This window comes from Somniosus microcephalus, chromosome 19, assembly GCF_052327205.1.
Source record: "Somniosus microcephalus isolate GS21.2 chromosome 19, FLI_Smic_1.0, whole genome shotgun sequence".
NCBI classification, from domain to species: domain Eukaryota; kingdom Metazoa; phylum Chordata; class Chondrichthyes; order Squaliformes; family Somniosidae; genus Somniosus; species Somniosus microcephalus.
Window position 1 is genome coordinate 52,087,979 of NC_141005.1, and position 24,316 is coordinate 52,112,294.

General features: G+C 41.1%; 1 protein-coding gene across 1 annotated transcript in view; it reads left to right on the plus strand.

Moving 5' to 3' along the window:
• Positions 1-24,316, plus strand: part of fbxw8 (F-box and WD repeat domain containing 8) — a 137,619-nt gene that overhangs the window by 112,506 nt on the left and 797 nt on the right. The window contains exons 8-10 of the mRNA XM_085961777.1: positions 6,377-6,504; positions 21,398-21,571; positions 22,907-23,023. Coding sequence (XP_085817903.1) covers positions 6,377-6,504; positions 21,398-21,571; positions 22,907-23,023 — 419 coding nt within the window. The remainder of the gene's footprint in view (positions 1-6,376; positions 6,505-21,397; positions 21,572-22,906; positions 23,024-24,316) is intronic.

Sequence of the window (24,316 nt, forward strand, 5' to 3'; positions counted from 1 at the left end):
TAGAGAATTCCAAAGATTCACCTCCTGAGTGAAGAAATTTCTCCTCATCTCAGTCCTAAATGGCCGACCCCTTAATTTGAGACTGTGACCCCTGGTTCTAGACTTCCCAGCCAGGGGAAACATCCTCCCTGCATCTACCCTGTCAAGCCCTGTAAGAATTTTGTATGTTTCAATGAGATCACCTCTCACTCTTCTAAACTCTAGAGAGTATAAGCCTAGTCTACTCAGTCTCTCTTCATGGGACAATCCCCCCATCCCAGGAATCAGTCTGGTGAACCTTCATTACACTCCCTCTGTGGCAAGTATATTCTTCCTTAGGTAAGGAGACCAAAACTGTACACAATACTCCAGGTGTGGTCTCACCAGGGCCCTATATAATTGCAGTAAGACGTCTTTACTCTTATACTCAAATCCTCTTGTAATAAAGACCAACATACCATTTGCTTTCCTAATTGCTTGCTGTCCCTGCATGTTAACTTTCAGTGATTTGTGTACAAGGACACCCAGGTCCCTCTGAACACCAACATTTCCCAATCTCACCATTTAAAAAATACTCTGCTTTTCTATTTTTCCTACCAAAGTGGATAACTTCACATTTCTCCACATTATATTCCATTTGCCATGTTTTTGCCCACTCACTTAGCTTGTCTATATCCCCTTGAAGCCTCCTTGCATCCTCCTCACAACTTACATTCCCACCCAGCTTTTAGCAGCAGCAAACTTGGATATATTACATTTGGGCCCCTCATCCAAATCATTGATATAGATTGTGAATAGCTGAGGCCCAAGCACTGATCCTTGCAGCACCCCACTAGTTACAGCCTGCCAACCTGAAAATGACCTGTTTATTCCTACTCTCTGTTTTCTGTCCATTAACCAATCCTCAATCCATGCTAGTCTATTAGCCCCAATCCCATGAGTCCTGATTTTGTTTAATAACCTCTTGTGTGGCACCTTATCGAATGCCTTCTGAAAATCCAAATACACCACAACCACTGGTTCCCCCTTATCTATTCTGTTAGTTACAACCTCAAAAATCTCTAACAGATTTGTCAAACATGATTTCCCTTTCATAAATCCGTGTTGACTCTGCCCAATCCTATTATTATTTTCTCCCTTGTGTTTAACTAGCTTCCCCTTAAAGGCATCTACGCCATTTGCTTCAACTGCTCCTTATGGTAGCAAGTTCCACATTCTAACCGCTCTCTGGGTGAAGAGGTTTCTCCTGAATTCCTTATTGGATTTATTAGTGACTATCTTATATTTATGGCCCCTATTTCTGGTCTCGCCCGCAAGAGGAAACATCTTCTCTACGTCTACCCAATCAAATGTTTACTTAATCTTGAAGACCTCGATCTGGTTGCCCCGAAGTATTCTCTTTTCTAGAGAAAAGAGCCCCAGCCTGTTCAAAAATGTGTTCTTTATTAGTTGTGCCCCTCTAAATGGGGACACTTTTTGTTTTGTTTTTTGGCTTGATGAAATCAAGTCTCTCCTTATAGTTTAATTAAGTAAAGGCACCATTGATACTTCATAGAGTTCACAGAAACTTACAGCCCACGCTGGCTCTTTCAAAGAGCAGTCGTGCTTAGTCCCACATCCCGGCTTTTTGTCCGGAACCCTGTAAGTTGTTTTAAAATTATTTATGGAATCAGCTTCCACCACCTTTTTGGGTAGAGTGTTCCAGTTCCTGACAACTCAGTAAAAAAAATTTCGCCTCATCTCCCCTCTAAATTTTTCTCCAATAGTTTTGAATCTATGACCTCTAGTTATTGACCTACTCGCCAGAGGGAATAGTTTTTCCCTATTTACTCTATGAAAACCTCTCATCATCTTGAAAACCTCTAATTTCGGTCACCTCTTACCCTCCTCTGTTCCAAGCAGAACAGTCCTACCTTTTCAACCTCTCCTCATAACTGGAGTCCCTCATCCCTGGTAACATCCTGGTAAACCTCCTCTGTACCCTTTCTAATGCCATCACATCTTTCCTGAAGTGAGGTGCCCAGAATTGCCCACAATACTCCAGCTGAGGCCTAACCAGTGATTTATAAAGTTCTAGCATGATATCTTTGCTTTTATATTCTATTCCTCTATTTATGAAACCAAGTAACCCATATGCTTTTTTGACCACCTTATCAACTTGTCCTGCCACCTTGAAGGATTTGTTTATATGGACACCAAGGTCTCTCTGCTCATCTACACTTTTCAAAAATTTGCCATTTATAGTATACGTCTTTCCATATCAGTTCACACAAAGTGCATCACTTCATGCTTCTGTCCATTTCACCATCCTGTCTTGTCAGCTTGAAGCCTATAACTATCCTCATCATGATCATCTACTTTGCCAAACTTTGTATCATCGGCAAATTTTATAATGCTGCTCCCTACACCTGAGTCTAGGCCGTTTATAAAAATTACAAAGAGTAATGGACCCAAAACTGACCCTTGGTTGCTTTAGCAAAGAACAGGTCAAGTCATAGTCAATACAACACCATAGCTATCTGCTACCTGAAGAGGATCGTGCAACACCCCAACTAGGTCACCAGGTAGTTTGGGGTGCAATTATGCAATATTGGACTAGCAAGAAAAACAGATGTGGATATTCATCACTGGACCACCAGGGCTGTTAGCACACAATCCTTTTTTTTTTTTAAAAACGGGCTTGTTTTCTGTCATAGCTTCTGAGAAGATAATTTTTGTACATAATTAATGTAGTTTGTTGTGAAGCAGAATATATGAAAATTAAATATGGCCGCCCTGACCGCTCAATTGGTAAATGCTCTGCCCTGTGTGGAACTGAGCCATACAGACTGGGAAATCCCAGTTTTGATTCCCAGTCTCTAAGTTAGCCGATTGTAGCTGGGTTAGGGAGAGTCTATACCTGGCCTCCGCATCATTGAGCTAGATAGGGGAAAAATGAGACTGGTTCCCACTCCTCATCTTTTTCCAGTGACATGCTGGAACGTGTGTGCATGGGTGTGTCAGGAAAACAAAATCATCTTCAGCTGTAATGCCCCCTCACCCCATGAAAGGCATAGTCTCCTGACACTCACTGTCTAGGCTCACGGAAATTGGCTGGGTAAGAAAAATAAAGAAATATATGAAATATATCTGTTATATTGGACCAGTTTTAGAAACATTTACTTCCAAAAAGCAAAAGAAAGAAAATCATTACAGAATTTTTATCAAAGCATGATTCCAGTTTTCGGTAATTCTTATTTTAAGATCCAACTACAGAGTTAGCTCTCTGCCCCCAGTACAAAACAGGCATATTGATGCATCTTCAATATAGAAAAACGCTGGAGGTTTTGCAGTCCATCAGCACATTCTAAAATGCCCATTATTGAAATGTGGAATTGATGTGTGTTCTGGCAAATGGATTGTTATGTAGTATAATGGCCTAGAGATTGCAGTTGGAGGCATATCTCCGGAGTACGCCTCCAACCCACGAAACACTTACGAAATTACCTGCTGGCGCCCAGGCTGTGAAGAGTTGCGGTCTCGGGCCTCGAGGCAGAGGACAGCGTAATGGCCCACGGATCCCAGGGAAGCAGGCAGTTCGGAAGCGTCCCTGGGATCACGTGGGCCTGGTCCTCCAATGACAGGAGAATTCCATTGCAATTATTTACGAAGGGAATCCCCTAATGATGTGCAATAGAATCCCCAAATCTAATAATTATACAAATAATAAAATTTCAATTTTATTCATAAGTTCCTTCATTGCACCAACCTCAATAAAAATTTAATTTTTCGATAATTTTAAACATCGTTCAGACTGTAATCGGCCCAATATTTGTATAAGCTAATTTAATAATGTGTGTGTGCATAATTTTGGATTTTTAAATGTTTTATTTAAGCCATGGATATCTCTTTACGCTGATGCAAGCAGGCTCTATGCTGGGCAAATAGCCCAACTCTGGGCCAGCAATACTCAGTTTTCAGGCAGTTCGGATGATCTGTCAAGGCGTACCTTGACAGATCGCAAGTTCCGGATTTCGTGCATGCTCAAGCGCATTTCAAAGGGAATACAATGGCGTACACTGGGAGTACGGCGTCACAGACACCGCAATTTCAGGGCCAATATGATTAACGCAGTAAAACTATACACCTACACCATCACCAAAACTATCTCTTTTCATTTCTGAGATTTTACCATCTCCATCCACATCTCATCCGCATCTTTATCACCACAAAACGTGGCTTTTCCAATGCTCCCTAACATAAACAACTTATCCAGAACTTCACTGCTCAAATCCTATCCATATGAAGTCCTGCTCACCCATCAAGAGTTTTTGCTGACCTCCCTTGGCTCCTCATCCTCCAGTGCCTTTAATTTGAAAATCCTTGTCCTCATTTGTAAATTCTTTCCGCACCCTATCTCTGCTGCCACTACCAGCCCCATGTCTCAGTCAGCACCTTCTGCTCATCTGATTTCAGACTACTGTGTGTACTCACCCCCTCCCTTCATTCAATCATTGGTGGCAGAGATTTCAGCCATCATGGAATCACAGATGAAGAATGCTAGTTGGATGAGGTACCAATTGTGCTCCCAAATACATCTGCCTTGCTGCACCTTTTAAAAATTCCTAAACATCTGCCTCTTTGATCACACCTCCACTAACCTTCTCCCTATTCTTGCTCAGTTTAGGATGTCGTGCTGCATTACTATGCAAGTGTAAGTTAAGACTCCACAGTAGGCAATTGCCCTATACTTTTGGAAATGCTTGTTTAAATACTGAGGCTCTGAAATTATGACATGGAATACTAACATTCAAAAACGTTAATGCTTTCATCGGAAATTTCTCTCTCTATTTTAGCAGTAATAACCTATTTTAAACTGGTTAATGTTACAACAGCAGAGAGAGGAATCTTCGATAGATGCAAGTATTTATAGAATAGTATTTCACGTTGCAATTTTGGGTAAAAGTAAAATAAGAATCGTAACTGAATTCTGGCTCAGTAATCTGTGACCTAGTCTCGATCAAAGTGTATGTAAATTCTGATCCACAATTTGCAGCTCCAAATTTACGATTTGCAAGGCACTGAGGTTGCTGATTGTTACCATTTGTGACATGCAATCATGCTTAATGTTGGTGGAGGTTACATAGTACTTCCATCCTGGAACACTTGAGTTGAAAGTTTCTGCCCTTAACCATTTTACATTTCACTGCCACTTCCTTACAGAATTATATTTTTACAGCTTTTTTCATTCACTTGGTTTATTATGATTGAAATATTTTTTGCATATGAAGTAAAAAAAAAATCTCTAAATGACCAAATTGTTGAATTGTAATCGAATAACCTGAAAATACTTTTAAAAGTCCATTGTGTGACGGTTGTGCTTCTTTACACAAAGGTTAAAGAATGTATGTATCACAGAAAAATGAAACCTTGAATTAAGTAAATTTCCAGAATATTTAATGCCCTAGCAATCTATTCAGAAATGAGGCATGCATGCCAAAAAGTAGCCCAATCCTGAAAGTATAAAACTGTGCATCCTCTAAACTGGTGCTTTGATTACATCTAAAACAAATGATTTGTCTAGGAAATCTATTGATTTTTAAGTGCAATCAGATGCATTTTGACTTTTTTTTGTAAAATATCACAGTAATTATGCATAATTCTGCTCCGTATTCTGCCATCAGCTCCTGATAGTGTTACTCATTGTTCTAGTCTGGAATATTGAAAATTGAATTACTCACTTAGTGGTTTCTTGCAGTCAGTCCATTACTGTTTCAAAAGCCTTGCTATGCTCCTGGGAACATTACTTAACTCTTTTTGATGACCTTTTTAAAATTTTGACGAGTTGACCAAGTACAGCAATAATCAATACATTAGGTAACAAAGAAAATAATCAATTAGCCGAGTCTGTAATGGATTCAAAGGGCTAATCCAGTGACCTGTATAAAATGACGTAAATGGCAGGCAAAAAATGTTGCTAAATATAAATTCAAAGACAGAGCAAGTTCAAACTTTTTAAAAAGTATTTCTTTTGGTTAATTTTAATAAACATTAATAATTTACATTATGAGCTATCTGTCAAAGCTGATATCTGTCAATCCTTTGTGGCATTGTTTTACTTGTTTTGTAAAATTTTCATTGCACTTTCATCCAATACCAACAGAGTACTTGTGTTTAATACGTTAGTACAATACAGCCATTTGCAGGGGTAGATTTGAATTAATCATATGGCTAGATTTTTTACCCATTCGTAGCTGGAAAATGTAGCCCAAATATTGACTGCTTGTCTTGCTGATGTAAATATTAGTATTCACTGCAACAACATAAAAAGGTCAGCTGTTTTTAAAATACTTGTTCTGGTTGCTAGTCGTTTTACTTTGGTGTACTTTATCATTACAGAACTTTCATTATCTTCTAGGTCCAAGTTTATTGCCTGCAAACAGCTCAACCTTTGGCGACACTGGGTAACTCTGCAGGAGACTTCACCTGTGTGAACCTAAGCGATAGTCCTCCTTACCTGGCTGTTACTGGAAACAAGGACAGGAAGTATGTGGAAAATATTTATATAAAACCTGGATCTTCATGCTTGACTATTTACATTGGTTTAATGTCCTCTTCATCTTTAATCCCCATGCATTGGGGAGGAGGGAAAGTAATTTTGCTTCAGCATTTTAATGAAATTGTTTTGTCAGATGTTATTGAACCACATAAATGTCATTATCTTAATTAAATATTGAAGTCCTATTGAAAATGAGCATTATTGTATTTGTAAACAGCACTATATGACCTAGTTAACAGAAACACACTTGGATATTTATAAACTCAGTAAGTAACTTTCTCTCATCGGTTCCTTTTCAAAATTAGTGTTGATACCAGGGCTTAAAGAAAGAAAGAACTTTCATTTATATAGTGCCTTTCATGTACCTATAGCTTATTTCCTCCAATGTGAGTTGAGGAATGCTGGGTGTATCTGCAGCTTAACAACAACAACAGCTTGTCGTAGTAAAACATCCCAAGGCTCTTCACAGGAGTGTATTATAAAATGACAAAATTTGACACCGAGCCACATAAGGAGAAAATTAGAGCAGGTGACCAAAAGCTTGGTCAAAGAGGTAGGTTTTAAGGAGCGTCTTAAAGGAGGAAAGAGAGCCGGAGAGGTTGAGGCAGGGAATTCCAGAGCTTAGGGCCTAGGCAGCAGAAGGCATGGCCACCAATGGTTGAGCAATTATAATCAGGGATGCTCAAGAGGCCAGAAGTTGCAAGCCTGTATCCCATTGCACTTACAAACCTTTTCTGGTGATGTTCAGCTTTTGCTAGTTTTTCAGAAGGGTATATATATATATATATATATACTTGTACTGCCACTTTCACAGCGATCTTACTTCGTAGTATATTAAAATAGGAGGAATGAAATTCCTGCAGTTGGGAGTTTGTAATCTATTTCCAGTTCCCAAGTAGCAGTATAACTTCTGGTGTACATCAGGACATTGGCTGAACATCCAGTACATCATCTCAGCAACAAATTGTTATTGAAAATGCTGTCTTTTTTGTGCACCACCTGTATCTCACTATGTTCAGCAACAGTTTCTTCCTTTAGTTTCCACTTTCACCTTCAATGCTTGCTTTCAATATGATGTGCACTGTCATACACAAATGTACCTGCGTGATGCTGATACCTATTTTATACACACATCCCGAAAGGCAGAACCAACTTTGGAGTTGCTGAAAATCAAGAAATCTGAGTGGTCTGTCTAACTCCTGTGCACTCAGACATAAACTCGTCTTGAATTGCTATGTGCAGTACAACCTAGCAAACAAGGCAATCTTTTTTTTTAAATCTCCTCTTGTTCAAAATTTAAAGCACGTCTGCTTCAACTGTGTTGGAAAAAAGTCAAAGAAATTATTTATCCTGTTAACACTAATGTGGTTGTGTCATTTTTGGCTTCACTGTTGTGATCATTAGTCAGAGAAATGATTGGTGCTGTTAGCATTAATCTGCTTGCATCAGCCTTACTCGCATTGCAGAATTACGTTACATTTCTGGATCCCGTTCATTAAAATAGTCTCTGGTGGGACTACTAGTGGAAGCATTGTAATTTTTTAAAAATCTTCTTGTATTCTTACTGAGATATAACATTACTAAATACTGCATGTGCTATTTAAAAAATTTTTTTGTCTCATTGTGCTGTGGGAATTAGCATGACCAGGCTTGATCAAGAAACTCTCCGCTTGATGTACGTGATTCAGAAAGGCAGAAGAACAATGTACATCACGACAGTGTCTCTCATTGTATAGAAAGATGTCTCTGAGCACTTTACTGGACAGAAAATAAGTAGCAGACACTAAGCAGGAGAGCAAAAGGGATAACGGAACGATTGGTCAAAGAGAAGCGCTTTTATGAAGCTTTTGAAAGTAGGAAGAGAGGTGGCACGATGGAGACATTTTGAGAGGGTGTTTCACAGGGCAGGGCATTAATGTTTGACGCCATTGGTAGTGGAGGAAATGGGAAACAACACCCAAGGTAGTCAGGATTGTTCCATCCAGCACTTATGCATCAGTAAGTCCTGATCTGCGGAGCCAATGTCTTGTATGGTCTGGCTTGCTTTCTGAATTCAAAAGAAATTCTCGCTTTGTTACAAAAGAATAAGGCTATTTCACAGTTGCAGAGGAGTGTGGGTAAAGGGTGCCACCATTACAGCTGACTGAAGAAACTGAATGCAAGTGTTATTTTTTTCTCTGACGCCATTAATATTTTGAAAATAAAACCTGTGAAATAAAATAAGAATTATTTTTAAAGCAGGGGAAGAAAGATGTAAGATGGTGCCCGGGGCCCCTTTCTTTTGACTGCAGTAATTAGGGCTTCCTCTTTCCACAATCCTCCACATTGGTGAAATAGCCCTTTTTGTTCAACATGAGAATTGCTTTTGAAGATGACACCAGTGCACCAGTCGCTGAAGGTAAGCATGCAGGTGCAGCAGGCGGTTAAGAAGGCAAATGGTATGTTGGCCTTCGTAGCAAGAGGGTTCGAGTACAGGAACAAGGATGTCTTGCTACAGTTGTACAGGGCCTTGGTGAGACCACACCTTGAGTATTGTGGGCAGTTTTGGTCGCCTTACCTGAGGAAGGACGTTCTTGCCATGGAGGGAGTGCAGCGAAGATTCACCAGGCTGATACCTGGGATGGCAGGAATGACGTATGAGGAGAGATTGTGTCGATTGGGCTTATTCTCACTGGAGTTTAGAAGATTGAGAGTGGATCTCATCGAAACCTATAAAATTCTGTCAGGCCTGGACAGACTAGATGCAGGAAGGATGTTTCTGATGGCCGGGGAGTCCTGAACCAGGGGTCATAGTCTAAGGATAAGGGGTAAGCCATTTAGGACTGAAATGAGGAGGAATTTCTTCACCCAGAGAGTGGTGAACCTGTGGAATTCTCTGCCACAGAGGGCGGTGGAGGCCAGTTCATTAAATATATTCAAGAAAGAGTTGGATATATTTCTTAAGGCTAAAGGGATCAAGGGATATGGGAGAAGGCAGAGACAGAGTACTGAATTTGGATGATCAGCCATGATCTCGTTGAATGGCCTACTCCTGCTCCTATCTTCTATGTTTCTATGTAACCACGCAAGCCAATGCCATAACAGGTAGGGTGGATCTAGCTGGGTCTGTGTGTCAGACAACCAGTAAAATTATTTTGAAGTGGAGGCAACCACTTGTAAGGGGTCTTTTTAACGAGCTTGTGGTGTGCGAGATCGATTCTTGATTTCACACTGCTCGTGAGCGGTTTCGAAGCGCTCCCCCCTCACTGATTCTAGACACTGGACTTATTGCCAAACTACCTTGATGTGTTGGCCCAACTTGTGACTCGGAAGACAAATGGATCAGGTGAGACAAGGTAGGTTTTAAAATTAATGGTTTCTTTATTTATAAGGAGAATAAAAACACAGGGAACAAAGAAACAACACAGACAAAATCATTAACACGCCTCCCAATGGGAACTAAAATTTAACACACAAGAATTACTTTGACTATCTTAAAATACATCAATTCATTAGCTGCGGTATAATAAAATGGGGGTGGGGAAAGCGCGCGGTACAACGAAGGATAAATAACACTCCCGATTACAAAGCCCTTAATATTAAAACCCTCCCTTCTCTAAAGTATCCCTCTACTAGGTCAGCTAGGTGGAGTTGGGCCTCTATGCTCACCAGGGTTTTAAAACTGTCCTCGACCTTGGTGCTCCTGTAGCTTCCGGGATTCCCGATTGATCTTCCTTCTGGGACGGGCTCCTGAACCTGCTCGAACTTGTAGAACCTCCGTGCTCTTCAAACCAAAATCGAACCTCCTAATCGGACCTCTCCACTCGAACCGTTCAACTTAACCTTAACCTCTCGTTGTTCTCTGCCTCCGATCGTACCTTCCGCCCGTCGATTTTTCCCCCAACAGTTGTACCGTTTCCTTGCCCTTATCTTTGGCGCCAAATCAGGGGTTTTCTTTTGTCAAAGTTTTGGGCCGGCTACTTTGACAAAAGCTGGTACTTTAGTTTAACGACTTTAATCGTGGCCGAAACCAAACTGATGGGTTATGTCCCGTGTCCCGCTGAGTTTGATGCAGATAATGGGTCTTGTCTGTGCTCTGTGATTTCAGTGATGGGTTTACGTTTATCTGGCGATTAACATGACCTTTTCAAGTGCAGGTCCTTTGTTTTTGACTTCGTTACTGCTGCTACCTTTATTACCACATCAATTGCAGTCAGTCTGGAATTTTCCAATCGGTGGTGACTCAGGTTTCTTTAAGGTATTGCAGTGGTATGTCCTTCTGAAATGAGTCATGTAATCTGCCGACTCAATCTTGTGCTCTTAAAAATGTGGCCATTTCAGGGGTTTTAAAATGTAGGCTGGATTTTGCGAATCCTACACACTATTTGAATGAAACTGGAATCATTGTCTACTTGTGCTGATTACCTGGGCAATAATGAGGCTAATGAAAAATCACAGGGAGGGGAGCAGGATTCACTGATATTACACCTACGGTGGGGAACAAGGTGCAACCCAGTGTCAATGGAACAGGGTGTATGCAGGGATGTATGGCTAGAGGAGATTTCTGAAATAGGGTGAAGTGAGGCAATGAGAGATTTCAAAGTGAGGATAAGGATATTGAAATCAATTCACTGAGGCATGGGGAACAAGTAAAGATGGGAAAGAATGGGGTTGATGAGAATGTGTTTTAGTTTTTTGGAGAATGGAGGCAAGGAAGCCAGCTGGGAGAGCATTAGAGAAGTTGTGCTTTGAGCTGATTCGAATTTCAATAGTGGCGAGGGAGAGCTGGAAGAAAGTTAGGGGCAGTGGTAGTCTAAGGAACACAGCCCTCTTGTTAACTTAACAACAGATAAGGGGAAGAAAGCCCAGTTTGAAGTTGATGAATATGCTAAGGATTCACACCTCCAGACTTAGCCTGAGGTGGCAACTGAGGAGGTTTATGGCATCAGGTGGGGGTTGCAGAGGATGGCTTCAAGTTTTGCTGACATTAAGCTGGAAGTGTAGCAACAGCACTGCAGCAACACACCAAGGCTTCTTCGGCAGCACCTCCCAAACCCGCGACCTCTACCACCTAGAAGGACAAGGGCAGCAGGCGCATGGGAACACCACCACCTCCAAGTTCCCCTCCAAGTCACACACCATCCTGACTTGGAAATAGATCGCCGTTTCTTCATCGTCACTGGGTCAAAATCCTGGAACTCCCTCCCTAACAGCACTGTGGGGGTACCTTCACCACATGGACTGCAGCGGTTCAAGAAGATGGCTCACCACCACCTTCTCAAGGGCAGTTCGGGATGGGCAATAAATGCTGGCTGTGCCAAAATTGGGCAGGAACAAAAATACCTTGCTTCCTAATTGCAATGTGTACTTTTTTAATACACCGATTCTATTCTGTTGAGTGAAGAGCACAACAAGCAATATGCTCAAAGAATTTCAAGTGCACGAGGCAGGACCGAGTCAGAGAATACTGCTGTCTGGTCCAGTGAGTATCAGCTGTTTTTTGGCTGCATCACTGTTCACTGAATTTTATGTTTACATAAAACAATACTTTGTGTTGCAACAGAAACAGTGACATTTTTTCAAATTATTTTTTTTTATTGATGGAGCTGTTTGTTTTCATAAAATGATATATGAATACAGATGAATTGAAACTTGACATCAGTGGTCGTCTTGTGACAGGCTCATGTCAAATGCAAAATGGTAGTGTCATGGCTGTCATTTGCCACAAGTGAAGAATACAAATTATATTTCTACGCACCAGAAAAAATAGAGGTTGTCTGCTACATGGTCATTCATTATATTTTGATAGGAAAAATCAGATTGCTTTATTTTAAAAAAAATACTTGAGTACATTTTTCCTTTTTTGAAAAAAAATACGGCAAGTTGAAGTCTTTATGGATGCGAGTATGTTTTGTCCCTGGAGTTGGCTTGTTCTCTAAATAAATGGGTAGCATTTGGTTGATGCAGTTGGTATTCCAATGAGAACTGTTAAAGATTGCTTTTTTTGCCTGCACAATTTATTTGGCAAGAAAAGACTTGCTTTAAAATTAAAGACTGAACACTGTATCATATAAAACCAACATGTCTGTGTGATGAGAGTGAGGGAACATGTGTGCACAGAGCGCTATGGTAGCCCTCCTGTGACAAAAGCTCCAATGAGCAGATTTCAGATTCCATTTAGTTGATTAAAGGCACCAAAAAGGTCCTTGTTTCAGGTGCTTTAGAGATTTCCTCAGACAGTCCTTTGGCTAAGCTGCTCAAAATGATAATCCATAAACAGTGGGGAAATGGTAATAGAAGCACAGATATTGTAGAATTGTGGCACAAGGCCAAAGTCTAATGGATTTTTTCTTTGCTTCTAAGGAGCATACTTTTAGCTGTAAATTGTGGGTGCAGTTGGCAGCCCAGTCCCACGGTAGGTGTTAGATTGTGGGGTATGGTTTGCCTGCCAAGAAAAGGATACTCGTATCTGAGGAGCAGCTTGCAGAATAATTGATTAATTGTCAAATTACTTTATGAACTTTAGATTGATTAATTCTAGAGCACTTTGCCTGGCAAATTCTTACAAATGAATAATAAAAGCGCTTGTTTGTCTTTGTATTCAAATTGATACTGCTTCTGCATCAGCAGATGTGAGTGTCTGTAAAAGCACTCGCACTGTGATGAAGGCTTGTTGTCTTTTCCGCATGATTCTCGTCCTGTAGGGAATGAGATTTTATTTTGTAAGTAGCTTTTGGGGGAAAAAAAGCTTTGGGATGTGAGTGTTCACAGAATCACAGAATCCCCACAGTGCAGATAGAGGCCATTTCGGCCCATCGAGCCTGCACCGACACATATCCCACCCGATCCCCGTAACCCCTACACCAACACATATCCCACCCTATCCCCGTAACCCCACGTATTTAATCCCCCTAACACTAAGGGTCAATTTATCATAGCCAATCAACCTAACTCGCACATCTTTGGACTGCGGGAGGAAACCGGAGCACCCGGAGGAAACCCACGCAAACACGAGGAGAATGTGCAAACTCCACACAGACAGTCGCCCGAGGCCGGATTCGAACCCGGGTCCCTGGCGCTGTGAGGCAACAATGCTAACCACTATGCCACCGTGTTGCAGGCCAAAGACCCGTGCTAGAAAAGAACTGGAATGCAGTGATGGATTGGGAATTTGTAATCTCTGAACACTGTTACAGGGAGTGTTATGGGTTCCAGTATAGAAGCACACAAAAAAATAGGGTGACCGAATGGCCACTTAGCAACCGTGTGCATAACTCCAAAACCCTAGCAGAACAGTAGTGGTTTTCTTTGGATCTGCTTGTAATGCATTTATTAGAAAGTAGAAATTGTTGCTGGGATAAAACGAGTAGAACTGATACTATAATCTATTACATATTAAAATCGAAGGTGAGTCACAGCATCCCATGCAGTGCCTGTTAGGCTTGTAGTTGGTGCTGTGATAGGTGATATCAATACTAAATCTAGCATAATGTCACTAGATAAAACAACGGCTGAAGTAAAGATAGTATGCATGTAGTCTCACATCCTGGCCACTGGTTGGCTCTGCAGCAATGTTTGTGCTCCCACTGTATGTCTGAGTATGCGGTTAGAACAAAACTACGATTTAAAACAGTGATCGGAATGAATGTAATGACTTTTTTTTAACTGAAATACAAGAAACTTTGGCTTATCCGGAGGTTAACTGTCCGGAATGCGCGAGCCACCGGCAAAAATCAGGAGCCGTTTCGTTAGGTTTTTTTTCTTTTCGTTGCTTTTTTTTTCACCAGTCAGGCTCTGCAAGGTCTCGCTGAAGCTGTTGCTAAGCTACAGAGACGCTTGCAAGGTACGGCCGACTGTTTAGAAGCTGTTGCTAAGCAACAGAGTTTGTTGCCAGATACGGAGCTCAAAATCTCCGTATGTTTCAACATTAGCGCTGGTTTGTCCGGCACTTTTGATGGGACGGCAACAGCTCGGTCCCATCGGTGCCGGATAGCACAAAGTTTCCTGTACCTTGATTTTAAAAATGTTACCTGAAGAAATTTTAGAATCTGTATTGTCTTCCCAATCCTGTAATTTTGAGCCTGTAGGACCATCTGTCCCAATACTTCACCAAACTTGAAGAAAGGCGTGCGTTTATATAGTGCCTTTCACAACCTCAGGACATCCCAAAGTGCTTTATAGCCAATGAAGTACTTTTGAAGTATAGTCACTGTTGTAATGTAGGAAACTTTCTACCCGACTTCCCTCCAACACTCAACTGTCGTCCTGCATTTTGGCCCCAACTTCTTTCCTGTACACTGAAGTCTTTATGGATGTGAGCATGTTTTGTCCGTGGAGTTGGCGTGATCCCTGAATAAATGGGTAGCATGCAATTGATATTCCAATCAGAACTGTTTGGCAAGAAAAAACTTACTTTAAAATTAATGACTGTCCTACAGTTCCGCTCTCACCAGCCTCCCTCTCCCCATCTTCCCTCTTGCCTTTTCCCATCGCCCTTGCTCTCCTCTGTGCCCTCACCCTCTCTCCCCTCCTCTATCCATCCCCTGCTTTGGTCCATTTATCCTGCCATCCTCTAACCCTGCTTGACCTGAATAGTGTTGAGAAGTTATTGCTTTAGCTTTCTTGAAATGCCATATGATCTGAAAGATAGCCATATTGCTCCACGAATTAGAGGACGTACTAATGCATATAAAAGAGATGGGGGGAGGGGTGAAATTGGTCTTCATCAGTCGTGCAAAATGGCTCATGGCAGGCTCGAGCCCTGTTTTACACCACGCACAATTTTCTTTTCCATCACAAACTTACAAAAATGACAGGCAGGGAAAGACCAGCTGGTCCATCATTCTGTAGCCTGCCCTACATTCTTGATGCTTGGACCCTCATGACTAGACACTTCCTACTCTCCAGCAGCCATGTAATCTCCCAGGAAAGAAAAAAAATATAGAAAAAGAAACCCAGGGCCAAATGGGAAAAGAAATCTGGAAAATTCCTTCTTCACCCCCTCGGGCAATCAAAATCAGTCCGGGAGACCATGTTGACTATGCTTATGTAAACTGGTAAATTGCCTACCCTTTATAAGATGCAATCTCTGCTCCAGCCAAGAACTGACCCAGCTCCTTTTTGAAGACATGCAGGGAGCCAACACACACAGCACAACACAGCAACACACTCCAGAGGCGCGCTATTCTCTGGGAAAAGAAGAACTGCCTAACATCTAGCCTATTCCTGCTCTTGTGTACATGTGCCCAATCTGTCAAATTGAAATAATCTATCGATAGATATGCAATCCAGCTCTTTCATTATTTTGTATACCTCTATCAGGTCGCCTCTAAATCTATGCTGCTCTAAAGTAAATAGACCCAGCTCTTTAAGCGTTTCTGAGTAACTAAGGTTCTTTAAGCTGGGAATCATTGTTGTGACTCTCTTCTGAACCTTTTCTAAGGCCACTATATCATCCACCATGTGAGGGGACCAAAACTAGACGCAGTACTTGTATTGACTTGTTTTTGACTTATATTGAATGGTTCTATTTCTACATTGTTTGCTTTGGCTACGGCATCTCTGCATTGGTCATGAACCATGAGTGATTTGTGTACAGTAACACTTTTCTCTCTCAACCAATTTCGGTATTGTTCCCTGTAAATGGTAAGTATATTCTGTGTTGGTCCTGCCTACATGCAACACACTGCATTTGGTTAGGTTAAATGCCATTTGCCATTGTTTGGTCCATTCCCCGAGCACATCTAAACCTTTTTGCAGAAGATTGTACTCTCAACAGTCTTAACACTCGAACAACTTTTTGTAGCATCTTCAAACTTGGTGACCATATCCCCAACATCACTGTCCAGGTTGTTAATGAAAACCGTGAACAGTAATAGGCCTAATACCGATCCACAACCATTGACTATAACTTTCTGCCTGCGGGATTGTAGCCAGTTCCTAACCCAGTGTATCAAATTCCCACTGATACTACAAAATTCTATCTTGTGGAGTAATCTGATTTTTTTACTTCAAGCAACCTGAAGTCAATGGAAAAGAAAATAGGATGCAATGTAAAAGAGGCTGCTGATTCATTATGAGCTTGTGACTGACGAAGACCAAAGTCATCCCTAAATTTGCATAAACAGATTTCTTTGTTTGGGCATGTTGTACTCCTAATCCCATGGTTTTTCTTCCTTACTGATCCCTTCTGGGTCATGCACCTGAGAGGACAGGGTGGCTGGCCTTCCACTAGGGTGTGGCCAAATCTGCTGTTTGCCTGTTGCTGGAAGGTGCTCGAGAATGGTTCATCCTATTACAAAACATAAAACCTAGACCAAACAGACGCAGGATTCGCCAGAACTATTTCATTTTTTTTAAATAACATTTTTAATAACTATTGTTGAGTTTCATCTGGTTTCAGTTCCAGTCTCTCTCCCCTCTGGAGGGTGGATTTGCCATAATTTCAGGAATCTGTTACTATAGCAGTGTTCTTTTCTGATCCTTATCCAGCTGCAACATGGAAATATAACTTAACAACTGTTGGTGCTGTGTTGTGGCTGGAATCTGCAACACTAATAAGGATCGGGTTTCCTTTCATTGAGACTGTCCATTGGGTTAAAAGTGCCGCTTAAGTTTCCGTCTGACTCAGAACCCTCATGGGCATTTCCATTCTTCTTCATCTCTACTTTGGATTAAGGAAACCCACAGAGAGAGAAATAGAGCTAAGTAAAATGAGAAATTTATTGAAAATAAACTTTTAAAAAGCATCAGAATCAAGATTTTTCCCCGACGTTTTTAGAAGTGTGATTGAGGGGAGATTTCTCTGATTAACTAGCTGTTGATGCAAGTTGGGAATTCTGGCACTGGATTGCTGCTTTCACTGCACAACATGCACAAAGTAGTGCATGCAGCTCTTTTGTCAGAATCCAAGAAGCAAATCAACTGAATTTTTATGGACAATTAAGAGGACAAAGGAATGAGTAGTACCAGAACACTCATATTTTTGAAGAAGGGAGATTTTTACTTTTATATACACCAGTTAACCATCACTTTAATATGTCACTCAATGTTTAAACTAATGAATCAGTATTTCTTGCATTGAATAAAATGAATACTGGGAATTGGTAATAAAGAGCTCCAAAACGCATTCACAAAGCATGGATTATAGAATGATTTTTTTTTTAATGGTAAATGTATTAATAATAGCTGTTGTGGAGTGGAGCCACCATTCTGAAACTGGAACTCCCGATCCCCTTTTGAGGGATAAGATTTTCTAACTCTTGTAAATTGCACTATGGGTGGCCACAAGTTAATGGAGCAATCTGTCTCAGTCAGGGTATGTGTTAGTAGCAGCCATGTCTCACAGAAGCACCTTCCTGTTGGCCACAGAAGAATAGTGACCCTGCTCAGGATGAGGCTCCCTTTATATCTGAAAGATGAAGAAGGGCAGCAAGTAGCATAATTGAGGAATCAAATCAAAGAGAAAAAAAGTGAAAAATATCAATAAAATCATCAAGTTTCCACTTTGGGCGCAGTCGGAAAACTGGGCGCAAATTGCTCTGTTTTTCCAAAGTTGAAGTTATGGTTCAAGTTTCTGCCCAAAGTCATTTGCATAATCACAAACCTAAAATCTACCATCTACTCGTGCAATCAGTCAGAGTAATGGAACATAATTGTTTTTCTTTCCTTACATGAGAAAACATTCATTGATGTATTTAAGAGCAGTTTTCTTAATACAGCTGAAAATGGGTTTATCACAATAAATAAGCATTTTAGTAAGAGTGCCCAGTCCTCTACCTGTGAGTAACCTGATTTTAAATGACTGAAAATGACTTTAAAAAAAACTATACTAAACCATTTACTAGTTTCATTCGTCAATTTCTTAATAAATTAAATATTTTTAAATATGTAAGCATTTTTAAAACAGGCCTACTAGTGCCCGGGCGCCTAGAAGGAAGAGTTTAATTTGCAGAGCCTCCTCGAATGGCCGCAATCGGCGGAACCTCGCCATGCTCGTTATTTCGATTTGTGTGCGGGGCCTACTTAGAATAGAATCTTACAGCACAGAAGGAGGCCATTTGACCCATCATGCCAGTGCTGGCTCTTTGAAAGAGCTGTCCAATTTAGTCCCACACTCCAGCTTTTTCCCCATAGCCCTGCAAATGAGTCCTTCAAGTACATGTCCAATTGTCTTTTAAAAGTTCCTGTGGAATCTGATTCCACCACCCTTGTTTGAATCCCTCCAATCAGGTTTCCACCCCTGCCACAGTACCGAAACGGCTCTCATCAAAGTCACAAATGACATACTTTGTGACTGTGACACAGGTAAGCTATCCCTCGTCGTCCTTCTTAACTTGCCTGCAGCCTTTGACACGGTTGACCACTCCATCCTTCTCCAACGTCTCCCCGTCGTTTAAAAAAATATATATATATTCATTGAAAACTAAGATTACAATTGAATATGTTGGGTCTAATGTATTATAAGTGTTTAGAATTAATATTTGAATTGCATTTGTGGGAGAAAAGAGCAGCAGTCATGCTATTTTTGAGCAATAATATTACTTCCAATGAAGTACACAATTATCAAAAAGGATCATTGTTTCTGGTCAAGTGAAGCATTCAATAGAGAATCTATGAATACATTAGACCAAACTGGCCTTTTAACCAAATTATTTAACGTATCTACCCTACGTAAACTTGAGGTCATCCAAAACTCGGCTACCCGTGTCCTAACTCGCACCAAGTCCTGTTCATCCATCACCCCTGTGCTCGCTGACCTACATTGGCTCCCGGTTAAGCAACGTCTTGATTTCAAAATTCTCATCCTTGTTTTCAAATCCCTCCATGACCTCGCCGCTCCCTATCTCTGTAATCTCCTTCAGCCCCACAACCCTCCAAGATATCTGCGTTCCCCTAATTCTGCCCTCCTGAGCATCCCTGATTATAATCGCTCAACCATTGGTGGCCGTGCCTTCTTTTGCCTTGGCCCTAAGCTCTGGAATTCCTTGCCTAAACCTCTATGCCTCGCTACCTCTCTTTCCTTCTTTAAGACGCTGCTTAAAACCTACCTCTTTGACCAAGCTTTTGGTCATCTGCCCTAATTTCTCCTTATGTGGCTCGGTGTCAAATTTTTTGACTTATAATAGTCCTGTGAAGCACCTTGGGATGTTTTAACTACGTTAAAGGCGTTATATAAATACGAGTTGTTGTTGTTGTAGTGCGTTCCAAATCTTAACAACCCTCTGAAGAAATTTCTTCTAATTTCCACTCTAGTTCTTTTGCCAATTATTTTAAATCTATGACCTCTGGTTACTGACCCACTTGCCAGAGGAAACAGTTTCTCCCTATATGCTCTATCAAAACCCCTCATAATTTTGAATACCTCTATTAACTCTTCCCTTAACCTTCGCTGCTCTAAGAAAAACAATCACAGCTTCTCCAATCCCTCCACATAACTGAACTCCCTCATCCCTGTATCATCGTGGTAAACCTCCTCTGTACTCTCTCCAGGGCCTTGACATCCTTCCTAAAGTGTGGTACCAGAATTATGCACAATACTCCAGCTGAGGCCTAACCAGAGATTTGTAAGGTTTAGCATAGAAGAAACATCGAAGATAGGAGCAGGAGTAGGCCATTCGGCCCCTCGAGCCTGTTCTGCCATTTAATGAGATCATGGCTGATCATCCAAATTCAGTATCCTGTCCCTGCCTTCTCCCCATATCCCTTGATCCCTTTAGCCTTAAGAAATATATCTAACTCGACTTCCTTGTTTTTGTATTCAATGCCCCTATTTACAAAGTCAAGTATCCCATACGCTTCCTTAATCGCCTTATTAAGTTGCCCTGCCACCTTCAAAGATTTGTGAATATGTACCCCCCAGGTCCCTCTGTTCCTGCACCTCCCTCAAAATAGCACCATTTGGATTATACTGTCTCTCCATGTTGTTTATCCGAAAGTGCATCACTTCATACTTATCTGCAATAAATTGCGTCTGCATTGCATCTGCCCATTTCACCAGTTTTGTATATTTGTCCTCCCAGATGCCTTTGTTCCTCTATCCCATTTAGATTCTTCTTTTCTAAGCAATATGTGACCTCTATATTTTTCTTACCAAAATGTAATACTTTACACTTATCTATGTTGAAATTAATTTGCCAATTTTATGCCCATTCTTCACGCTTATTATTGTCATCTTGTAATTTGTTACACTCCTCAGTGTTGACTATCCCTCTCAATTTGGTGTCGTCCACAAATTTAGAAGTGGTGTTTTTGATTCCAAAGTCTAAATCGTTAAAATAAATTCTGAACAGCAGTGGTCCCAGCACTGATCCTTGTGGGACCGGCTTCCCACCTTCTGCCACTCTGAATAGCTACCCTTTACCCCTGCTCTCTGCTTTCTGTCTTTCAGCCAGCCAGCTATCCATTCTACTACTTGTCCCCTGACTCTACATGCTCTGACCTTATTCATTAGTCAATTACTGATTCATTTGATTAAAACTAACTGACATATTTTGATATATTTTACAGGCATACATTTCATTATACTTTGTAAAGGACTTGGGAAAGATGTGATTTGCCCTAGAGGATTTAGGTAGACTATAAAATACAGTAGTGGAGCTGGCATTTCAGGAAATTATTTGAATTAATATATGTTCTGTATAGTCTCATCAGTTGATATGGTATTTATCTTTTGAGGCACCGACTGGTGTTGGGGACTTGTGAATATTATGAAGATATACAGTATTCCCTTCACAAAATGTCATGAATTAAGGAAAGAGGATTTTATAAAAAGAGGGTTTTACTCCAGAATAATAATTGAAGAAGCTTAACCAATATGTTTGAGTTTCCTTTTTCCATCAATCAGTCTACAGTATACCACATTGGCACTGCTTTTAGTGTATGTCAACTCTTCTCTTTTAGAGTGAGAGTATATGACCTTCGGACGAATAAAGCAGTGATATCTCTCTATGGCCATCAACTGGGTGTGTCATCAGTGCAGATGGATGACTGGAAGATTGTCAGTGGTGGTGAAGAGGGGTTGGTTTGTGTGTGGGAGCAGCGAATGGGAACCAAACTCTGGGAAATGCATTCCAGGTATGAATTTATTGAACTTGGAATCTGATTTTTTTTTAAAGAAGGTAAATGCTCATCAGCTATTTCTGTGGATTGATCGCACTAGAAAGAAATTTCAGTTGTAACAATTAGTTCACTCAAATGTAGCTTTGATTAGGACAATCGCAAGCCCAGGGATTGAGTGTGGTTTTCTGAAATCTGCCAAAGATCCTCTTTCACTTCCCAATTTTGAAGACTTCCATTTTGTGCACCTTATCACGTCTCTCAAACATGTCTCAAAATGCGTCACATACAGCAAATTGCTTTTAAAGTGCAGTGACTGTTATGTAGGCAAATGTAACAACCAATTTGCACACAGCACAATCAAACAGACAGTACTGAGATTAATAACCAGTCAGTATTTTTGGTATTATTGATTGATGAAGGAATGTTGACCAGGATCAGGAAATTCCCTGCTCCTTTTTGAGTAATGCCAGAGGATTCCTTTAATACATACACAAGACATCTTACCCAAAGGACAGCACCTCCATTACTCCCTCAGCACGGCTCCACTGATGATATTTACTCGGAATGCCAGCCTAGATTATGTGGTCAAGCTCTTAAGCGGGACTTGAACCAACAACCTTCTGAGTTTTCTGTCCTTCCCTCCTGGTAACACTGACTCCTTGCTCAGGTATGGTTCCACAATCACTGGGGCCCCCTGTGATACCTTGCCTGAGTGGCCATTCTTAATGTGTGAGCCTTGACGGTGAATGTCAGCAGGCTATTGTGGTCACCACATCTGAGCCCAATTGTATCTTTAACAGAGGTCCGTACAGCAGGAATCGTTGGATAGCAATCGAGAACAGTCTGATTTTTAATTCCTAACCCAGGGGCTCGGAGGGCAGTTTGACTGGCACTGCCTCTTGACTGAGCTCAGTTCAGTATAGACCAGGGATTGAATTGAATCTGACGCCTTCCAGGTCTCCGTGGCTCACTGGACAAATTCGCCGAGCCACTCGGGGAACTATGATATTTTTAAATCAATAGCTAAAAGTACAAATTTGCTTATGAGGCAGCATCTAGAATTTAGAATCTAGAAAATCAAACTGAGAAAGAAATAAAAAGAAAAACTTCAAATGCTGGAAATCTGAAATTTAAAACAGAAAATGCAAGAGATGCATTGAAGATTAATCAGCATTTGAAATAAAAAGATAGGTTAACATTTTGGATAGAATGCTTCAACAAAACTGGTATTCTTACAGATGCTGACTGACTTGCTGTGCATTTCCATTTTTTTTCTGTTTTATTGACGGAAAAGAACAATTGCAGCTACAGCTAAGAGAATCTAGGTTAATCTTGTAATTACTGTTCCAGGCACCCTGTACGACACCTACGTTTTGGTGCACACACACTGGTCACAGCAAATATACCCGATGAGAAATGCCCAAGAGGAGCCAGTATTATGGATGACGACTTAACTGCTCATCGTAGGTAAGACAAATCCACAGTGCAATCGTTCCATTTTTGTGTGTATATAACAAACAGAAGTGGCGCAGCATTATGCCTCCCATCCAAAATAGAATGGTCTATGTCTTCTTCATTTAGAAATAATGATTAAAGTTTACCTATATGTGTCTGTATCACGTGTCAATCAAAACTACAGGTAAGTATTTGAGTCTGGAATCTAGGTTTGTATTAAGCCCAAATAGGTGGGGTGAATGTCTGCTTTCTCTGACTGTCGTAATGGTCCTCGGTAAGTTTGTGCAGTCTCAATCCAACACCAAGTTTGTGCATATTGGTGGCTTGAAACTTCTAATTTGGCAGTAAACTGGTATTAAATTATTGGTGTCACTCAAACCACAAGGATGGCTGCTGTGTGAAATAGAAGCACCACACCAGTACAGCATGTACTGCTTTTCTGAGGCTAGGGCTGAGACATATTGTTAAAGTAGATGGTCAATTTTGATTTTTGGGTGACCAATGGATGGGAGCGTTTGTTCTGGCAGTGAAGATTTGAGGCCCCGGCTTCATTTAAATTTGACAGGTGTGTTGCGAGACCCCAAATAGGAGTCCCAATGCAGCTCATCAGAATTGGGCCGGGGTGGCTGCCAGCAAGATTCACGTTGTTTTGGGGGGTGGGGGGCGTCACGATCGCAGAGGGTGGTTGTCCCAAGGCGGCAGCGGCCCAGCTTATTACTCATACTCCTCCAGGGCACACACAAATAATTCAACACACAAATTTTGATGGGCCTCTTCAGTTCCATTGTCTGTGGAACTGTCTGACCAGTTTCAACCAAAAGTGGCAATTGGAGTCCTATATACATCATAGGACCCTGATTTCCACCTTAAAAGGGGCTTATGGCCTGAAACAGGCAGGCGCTTTGGACACCCGGCGGTAGGCCCCTTTCAAAATGGAGCCGGCCACATCGTCAGGGTGGTAAAGCTACCAACACTATTTTTGAGGCTGTTACTGCCCAGTTAATGCCAGGTGTAAGCGCTCAAAATCGACCCCAATTGGTGCAAGCTTCACCCTGAATTTTAATTATTTCTGACCTTGGGTATAGTCAGTGATGACAATGGTTGTCAAAAACGAATGCAACAATGAATACACATTCATATTCATTCTTTTTCTCTCTCTGCCTCTTCCCACCCACCCTCAAAAAGAACAAAGATGTCACCGTTATGGAGAAGTCTGCTTTTAAAAGCAAACTTCTTTCCCACACTAGTTCTTTATGCGTTTGATTATCATACTTTGCACCTGCGAGTTGCATGTTGATTATCTTT